General features: G+C 37.0%; 1 protein-coding gene across 1 annotated transcript; it reads right to left on the bottom strand.

The window, feature by feature from the left end:
• Positions 1 to 759: 759 nt before the first annotated feature.
• Positions 760 to 4,252, bottom strand: otol1b (otolin 1b). Its single transcript, XM_042339253.1, has 5 exons — positions 3,880 to 4,252; positions 3,544 to 3,633; positions 3,158 to 3,235; positions 1,482 to 1,643; positions 760 to 1,409 (listed from the first exon to the last, which is right to left on the bottom strand). Exons 1-5 carry the CDS (start codon positions 4,250 to 4,252, stop codon positions 760 to 762), a joined length of 1,353 nt encoding a protein of 450 aa, XP_042195187.1.
• Between the last annotated feature and the right edge of the window lie 5,034 nt (positions 4,253 to 9,286).

Here is a 9,286-nt window from a genome sequence, read left to right as displayed (position 1 = left end):
ACACTGCCACTGGTGTACCACAAGGATACTGTAAAAGGGACGAGAGTATACAACAAGATTGGTTTCTTCTAGAATCCAAGCAAAGGTGAGGTAAAGCACCTGTACCAGTTAGGCTAGGACTAAGAGAAGCTGGGAAGTGGGTTTGTACTAATCTGTTCACATTCTTGGTAAAATATAGAGCTTCTCTAGTAGGATATTTGAATGGTCGCTATGCTTAAGTAACATCAACCTGTTTGTAAGTAATGTATGTTCAACATTTCTGTGAGGATAATCAACTGGTGGGTCAAGACCCAACTAAGAGGCTATTGGAGACTGGATTCAATCTTTCCGAGGTATTCTATTGCTTATTCTGTGAAAATCATGTTAGGAACAGATCAAATGCCCCCACGTTTTGTGGCTGATTTTATTGCATTAATAAAGTAATATCATGTACAATTACAAATTCATTTAAACAAAAAAAACAAATCAAGTTCACTATTTATAATTTCAGATACCGTGGTTTCATTCATTGACGCTTATATAGGCTAGACCTACAAAGGCACAAAATATTCAAAATGGTAACCTTTTGTGTTGTATCATTTTAGCTAAATGAAATGTTATTCTGTATTTTATTAATTTGTATAAAAGTCAAATTCTCTTTACATTATCAACCAAAACAACAAACAATTTGTTCTTAACTGCCAAGACATGTTACTTTCACGTCGAAGAAGTATATAGCAAACGTACAGAATGATAAACTACTTAAAAGTTGTTATTTTTTTAATTTGGAAACAGAAGAAACCCTGTAAATGTGCTGTCATCATCGTTGCTAGCATAAACTCCATTCCAGTCTCGATTAATCTCCAACCACAGTTGGTCATTGGCGTTTAATCTAACAATAATCATGCCAGACGCCTGATCTATGTCTTGACCAAATATTGAATCTCTACTCTTCAGGATCCGAACACCATTTTTTATCAAACTAATTCTTATGGGTCTGCTTCTGACAGTCAAATGGTACGCAAACAGATAAACACCTTCCATGGTGCAGGTAAATTTCCCGGTTGAAGGATTATAACTGTCCTGTTCATTGTAGAAAATCTTCTCAAATTTTATTGGAGTGCCAATTGCAGGGAAGGATTTCCCAGGTTGTAACCCAACACTGAATGCAGATGGGCTACTCTTTGCATCTTCACCTTTGGATCCTTTTACACCTTTTACTCCACGGCCACCTCTAGGCCCACGGACACCTTTGGCACCAGTTCTTCCTTTTTGTCCCAGTAACCCAGCTGGCCCTTGTATCCCTCGGTCACCCTTGTCTCCTTTGGCTCCTTCATCGCCTTTGTCTCCTTTCACTCCATCAGTTCCATCAGCCCCAGCATCCCCCAGACTTCCCTTTTCTCCTTTTTCACCTGGAGCCCCTTCCTGTCCTGCATCCCCCTGATCACCTTTCTCTCCAATATTCCCACATTCTCCTTTCTCTCCACCATCTCCCTTCTCACCTTTCTCCCCTTTTTCTCCAGTTAAACCAATTTTTCCCACATCCCCCTGGTCTCCTTTGTCTCCTTTGGTACCGTTCTCACAAGGACCTCCTTTATCCCCCTTATCCCCTTTAAATCCCGGAAAACCAATATTTCCTTTATCTCCTTTTTCTCCCTGATCACCTGAAAATAAAAAGCAAAGATGTATTTATTGTTCAGAATTTATGATTTACTCTAAAGTGTAGTGACAGTGTATTTGTAGGCAATAATGAAGTAATTGGAAGCAAATTGCTTAAACTATATAGACATTAATATGATTCATTAGTTCTAGTAAAAGTATCATCACAATAGAGATAACATTACCCAAGAGCATCATTCCAGGCCTTGATGCTCACACAAATCATAAATGAATATAATAAAAGCAAACAGAGTGAGCTATGGAGAGCATTAAGAGACTGAAGATCACAAGATGGGTTTGGATGAAGAAGGCCCTTCATCTTTCATGAAATCTCATCCTTCCAAAATACTCACCCTACAATCCACCCATCACAGCACAGAGCTTTTATTTTGTTAAATAAGTCCAGTGTCCTGGTCTTAATCACCCTTCCTGAAGACGAACAGTGCAATTCCATTCATACTTTCTTATAAGTGAACAGAATTGATGCCTTACTTGACATTGGCACTAACTGCAGGTATAATCCAATGATTGTACTGTGCAATATACATTTCATTTTGCTGCAGACCAAAAACTGTGCTTTCACACCAGGGAGGTAAGCATTCTTAACTGTAGCTAATTCAATAGTTCACAGGAATTTGCTTTTTTTTTTGCTTTCTCCAATAGTCATCCTGGAGTCAAAGCCAATTGAAAATTGGGTAGAAGAAATGTATAAATTGTTGCTATAGAATATTAATACATTTCCTCATGAAAAATCGCCTCAAACCCATGGAGAGTAGGATGTATTGCCTAATTATCTTTGCTATTCACACATACTACAAATCACTATCAATCCCATGATGTGGGAATAGGTAGATCAAATAATGCTGATGCTTCTACTAAATGCCATCAAGATTTCTGTTTATCCCATTTCAAATTTCACATTCTCTTTTTTCAATTATTTCAACGTGTTCTGAACCAATAATGCTTCAAATCACTGGTGCTTTTTAAACTAGAAAAAATTGAAGCAGTCATTTTGTGTAATGCTATTCTGTGCATTATCTAATTAGTAAGGAGTTCAAATTTGTAATAAAGATAAGATAATCTTATTTTCCATTTCCATGATAAAATGTAGTTAGAATTGCATTGTTTGTGGAAATGTTACAATATCATGAACGAATAAATACTCACATTGAGCTTTTAAGTTTATTTTGTTGCTTTTTTTTAAAAAAAAAGGTTCATTTATAAGTTTACTAATTGAGAAAATTTTGATTCAAATCAATTTCATCAATAGCAGATGTTTGGAGATGATTAAAGTAAAATATTGTTATTTCATCATCAATGAAAAAAGGTGGTAAAATTAGTAAAAGTCAACATACCAATTGACTTAAAAGCAATCTGCTGTTCCTCTGAATAATACAATCACTTTACCTTAGCTAATCACATAACAATATACTTTACAAACATTAATCATCATTGATATGTTTGGTCATAATGTTGTGTACATTAGGACATGTAACATGCCCTTGTGTTAGCAATATACACTCTACCTTTTTCCCTGGCTTTCCAATAAACCCTGGAAGTCCATCGAATCCATCCACTCCACGATCCCCTTTTTCACCTAAACATTAACAGTTTTTAAATCAATGCATTAAGTTTCGAGATGCCTGACATTCTACGTAGTAAGTTACCCCCACCCCCCACTTTACAAAATAATAATCTAATAATAATCTTTGCATTTGATATAGCGCCTTATCACATCTTCAAGACGTCTCAAAACGTTTCACAGAATAAAATGGAGTACATGAGAGAGTTGCCCAGTAGAAAGATATCATATGGAAGAGATTTATGCTAATTTCAAACGTTCACTGTTTTCCTCCTTTAAGTTGAATTGATATTAAATAATTAGGAAATATAGCTTTAGTCTACCTCTTTCTGCAGTGGCGCCCTTTATACCAATTGGCCCTGCAAGTCCTGGTGGACCTCTTATGCCCTGTTCACCTTTTTCACCTCTGGGCCCTGCAAAAAAATGTAAACGTGAGTAAGTGCTTAAGTGTAATGCTATAAAGTCTATAAAAGGAAAGAACATTAAAGTCTCCAATTTTCAAATGATCGCATCCTTGCTTCAGGAGTATTTGAAGGACTTCAATAATAATGAATAATATTGATAATACATTTCACATTATGTATTACTCATTAACTAAAATATTATGAAGCTGAAAGCTATGGATTACAATGATTTATTACTAGTGTATCAATCTGTACCTGCTTGGCCTCTGGCTCCTGACGCACCCTTTGGCCCAGGAACAGGGGGGCAGCAATCACAACAGTTAAAAAAGAACTCGCTTGAATCGAGAGTAAAATTTTCTTCATTTTCTTCAAAAGGGGACAGGGTTGGAAAGGTGTCGAAAAAACGTAGAGATGTTGACTTTAATGTGGAGCTTTCAGACGAAATATCTGCATTGTCAGTGCCAAGTTCTTCTGCAGGTTCAGTAGCAGTTGGAAATGGAGTACCCGAATGAACATCATCTGGGATTTTCTTGAAATCATGATTTGGCGGCGGAGTGGTTTTTGCAGTTATTTGCGTGATGCAGATACACAGTAGAAGGAGCTTTGTGTGCCATGATAGGAGAAACATTTTCACACCTGAAAAATAGCATGAGTTAATGTTTTCGCCTCAGTAATGAAAGCAGGGGGCAATGTATCCAAATCTTGTACCATATTGGAGTCCTTTTTTTGTGATTTTAAAAAGAGATACACCCACAGATACATAAACATCATAAAGAATTGTGGTTTCAGAACACAGATGGCTTGAGTACTGGCATTGCACAAGAATTTTAGAAGACGCGAAAAGCACTATATCAAATGCAAGGATTATTATTATTATTATAATACATCCAAAGGACAGATTCTTTAAGTGATAAGAATAACGCTAAATTGTTTCACTGAATGCCTCATTAGGTATTAGTTTTCAGTTTTGCACAGCAGTTACTACAGTCTAGCACAATAGACAGAGAATCTTGAATACTAATTTATTTTAAACAAGTGAAAGGTTACATGAATCACTACAACATTATCATTTGTGACAGGGGTATAATTTTGCTTCCCAGCTGCCACCCACTTCAAAAATAACAGTGTGAATGTGTGCCTTCACATTTAAATAATACATGTCACTTTACATTTTTAAAGTGGAATATGCCTACGTTATTATTGTGACAGATCAGCAATCAACAAAATATTTACCTTAACTGTATATATTGAGTTGCAAAGTATTCAAAACAGTGTTAGGCAGATTTCACAATGAACAGCAAAAGTCAAATTCAATCTGACTTGCAATCTTGACATGGAAATGTACAGCACAAATCTCAAGCAATAGTTTCTAAATTGGCTTTTATGTTCAGTCAGTTTGCTTAACCAGAGTAGTTTAGTTAGAGCTCTATTTAAATAGACATGAACATTGTAATAGGCAGTAAAAGTATGACTGATGTATTTAGAAAATGCAATAAGCGCTCATTAATATTTCAGGTCTTTTTGATAGAAGCTTATTAACATTCCAAATATAAGCAGCTAATCCGTATATTTGTAATATGCTCCAGACATGTTGAAAATAATTTATTCAGCGAATCCTACTTTTATAAAGTTTCAGCATGAAATCAAAATGAGCCATTTTAAATCTGTGCAAATATAGACTGAATGTTATAGGCTAGGATTCAGATCCTTATTTGAGTACAGCAGTTATGTGATACAGCCTCCAAGACTGCATCTGAATAAACCCCTTGTGAATTTTCATCCAGTAATTGTATAACTTCCATTTTTATAGTGCTTATAAATGCCAATGCCTCAAAGCACTTCACAGTAAATACCATCGCATAAATTGACTGTTTCTTGTAAGCAAACTCACTAGCCATTTTGCACAACAACAAAGTCCCACAAACATCCTTCAGGTTTATCATCAATAAATCTGGAGGGTTGTTGGCCAGGAAAGAGAAAGTCCCTTCTTGTGTGGCACTGTATTAGCTTTGACTGTGAGCTTGTGTCCAAGGGACTTCTACCCACAACCTGTAACCCAGAGGCAAGACTACTTCCAACTGACAAGCCAAGCTGACACCAAAATAATAATAATGAAAGAAAGTAGGTGGCATCACAATTCAACCTTAGTCTAGGGATATCAGAAACAACTTCTTTGATCATCAACTGAAATAGAAATTGCACGGTCGAGAACACATCTGTCATAAAAACATTGTATTCACATAATGTATTCACATACAGTAATTTAACTTATATGAATTGCTGTCATCATCCCCTCCCCCGTCCCCACCGTCTGTCCATCCCTCCCCCCCCACCCCCCACCGCCCCGTGTGTCATGCACCACTACTATCAAACGCTCTGGGACACTATCCTTCATGAGGGTCGCTATTTAAATGCAAGTCGTTGTTATAATTCATGGGAAAAAGGGAGTAATGATCAGATGATGAGAAGAAGATTACACAAGTACATTTCTATAGTCATTTGAAAAAGCTCTTACTCATAATCAATAACCTCAAGACGGTTTGCAAAATTATTTGCCAAACAGCCTTGAGACTTGTGACAAAACACTTGTGACAAGTGAAGGCCAAGAAAAAAATGGGCAACAGTTAAGATGTCATTGTCAAGACAAAATCACATGCATTATCATTCATTAGTCTGCCCATTCACAACTACTTGAAAAACAATAATAAATTAGTCACTCAATCCACGTCCGTTTGTGGGACACTGCTGTGCACAATTGGCTGCCATGTTTCGTCCATAAAATATACAGTCAATTAACTTTAGAATATATTCTGTTAAGCACTTTGAGCACTTTGCCAAATGCAATTATTATTATTATTATTATTATTCCACTGTGAAAGGAGGAACAAAATCTTTGCCATTTGACCTATTTTATGATTGGTTGAGGTCAACATGGTTGGAAGAGATCAACTTTGGAAATAATTCTAAACAGGAAATCTCAGGTGTCCCTGTGAATTCTCACCGTTTCTGCTCTTGGAACCTGTAAGGCAAGATATAAACAGAACCACTGTGTTTGGATCCTCAAGAGTACTGTTTGCCTGTGCTAATGTACACTGTATTGCAATCACAAAGGGATGCTTTTAAGTCTACCTGGGAAACCAAAAACCGACAAGTTCCACAACTCGCCTTCATTACTAAATTGTAACCCAAGGATTCTCCAAGTTGCCGCTCCGTTGATTCTGTAAAGCTGCTGAAATAGAATATTCGATGGCTTTTACAGCACCAACAGAGATTTGATTAATACTTAATGCTTGCTTCCTAGTAGTTTTCAAAGTTGTCAAGAAACAACTTTTTAAAGGCAATAGGTGAAATGCAATCTGCATTGACACAGCTGAGTAAGATGACTCCAATGGAAAATGCTCCCATTCCTCAGCGAGTTTGTAAATTAGAGGTTCACTCAGCAGTGTTTTCATCAATGCCAATTGCTTCCATATTGAGGAACGAGGAGGACCATCACATGTAAAAATAAATAGAAGCATAGCTCTAGCAAGAATTACAAAGCTCCATAAAGTCCAACTCTTTTTATTTGCCTCCTTTTCGCAATCACCAATACAGAATGAAAAAAAAACAGACCCAATGCCACGCACCACTGGGTTAGTATATAGTGTTGCAGAAATAAGAGAGCCTCGTTTTTTAACTTGTATCACAAACTTACCTCCTTCGAAACCTTAAATTGTACCAAAAAAGCTTTTGCCAGCCCAGCATGCATCCAGTTGGCATAATTAGACCCATTCCATTTCAAAAAAGTTTAGATACACGATGAAAAGCAATCACTTAGTGCGATTTCAAGGTATTAATATTATACTCCATGTAATAACGTTATAGCAAAATATTTTTTGGGGGGGAAATGTACAATATACAAATATTCTTTCAATGTTAATGACAATTTCAATCGTATTTTACTGGCATACCTTATGCAACTTTTGCTGTACCATTTATCCAAAACCTTCGGGACCAAATCGACTAAATGAAAGAAAGGTCTTCAAATCATTGATTTATTTATTAGTTGTTTTAGTCCACAACCAATGGTAAGGTTTGGGGTAATGTGGGTCCAAGCGATTGGCTAATTCCTCCTGAAGTCTCTCCTGTGTAAGCTCTGGCAGCAAACAGAATCCGCTACTATTTTACAAGGTTGTGGACTTGCATTTCAATTTCAATGGGTTTTTATTGTCCCTTTTTTCAAAGGCTTCTCATTGAAGTCCAAACATTAGTTCGAAGAGTCATCCAAGACTTGTCTAACATAACGTGCTTGTTCTGAAGAACTGGTACTATTGGGTTTTAAACTTAGTCACGTTACACTTGCAACTAAATTTAATAGCAAAAGCATTCACTTTAACAAAGATGACTTTCAGATGAATGCAGCAGTGTATCAGAATACACACATAGGGAATAATATTTAACATTTTCCGATGGATGTGTTAAGCAATTAATCATCAAGATACCAACTTTATGACCTTTGGAAACATTACTCGTATTCTGTATCGGGACACATTGAAAATCCAAACATATTCTACATCCACATATATCATCATTTAGTACGTTCCCATGTTTCTTCAAATCAAATTTTAATGGGGTTAAAATCAAACCCAGAGCGATACTTTCAAACGCACGAAGTTAGTAAAACACACGTTTGGAGATGCAAAGGTAATTTCAGGACAGACACCGGGAGTATTTATTTTACCCAAAGGGCAATTCATAATCACAAGAAAAGAAGAAGTTGCCAGGTCGAGAGGTTGAGGCCAAGATCCTGGATTCATTTTGAAAAGAAACAGCTCGTTTCTGCGATGAGAAGTTAGAGTGCGTTATTCTGGGATGAGATCCATCGCATTCATCACCAATCTTGTGATATGAGGATTAGTAGCTTCAGTAACAGCTATATTCTCAAAGATAGTCATTGCCACTTCTGGGTTTGAATTGACATCATTTGGAAGCATATGGCAATTTGTAGTAACGCCACAGCATTATAGCTGGTTTTATTCTCTTGAAATCTAACATTGGTGAATGCAAGTAAATTAGATTCTGGACCCGCAGACTGTTAGCTCTTCAGGTACAGTTCCACCATCACCTGAAACCAATAGTGTACAGTGGATGTGATCAGTGTTGTGTTGGGGAGAAGGGGAGAGAGGAAGTGTGAAAAGGGGCAATTATTCCAGACTTTCTATTCGGAGTAGGAGATTCTGTTCCCATAGTAGTGCAGTATTTAGATGATACAATCTGATCAAATACACTATATTTAGAAATGCAAAAGAGTGTACGATTGTAACATAAGGTCTGATCTCTATGTGAAAGCAGAGTGAGAGAAACTTGGCATTACTTTGCACAGTAGCTCCCACTTAATGTCACAATCCCCCCTTCTCACGAGCTTTACTGTTTAACTCGACAACATCATCAGAATTGACAGATGAATAGCGCGGTATCGGTTGGTTAAATCAATTGGGATCGGTTTACACGGCACTGCGCGTTAATTGAAGGGAAGTTGAAAAGTTAAGTCTTTGAACACTTCTCGGAAATGTTACTGATTCGCAATGCTCAGCACTCCCTCCCTCCCTCCCTCCCTTAGGAATGAGAGCATTTCAACCCAATCTGACCCGAAAGGCAGACTCCTCGAATATTAGTTACTGGT

This window comes from Callorhinchus milii, unplaced genomic scaffold (assembly GCF_018977255.1).
Source record: "Callorhinchus milii isolate IMCB2004 unplaced genomic scaffold, IMCB_Cmil_1.0 Scaffold11, whole genome shotgun sequence".
Taxonomy (NCBI): Eukaryota; Metazoa; Chordata; class Chondrichthyes; order Chimaeriformes; family Callorhinchidae; genus Callorhinchus; species Callorhinchus milii.
The sequence above is the reverse complement of the archived record's forward strand: the minus strand, read 5'-3'. Positions and strand labels throughout refer to the sequence as shown.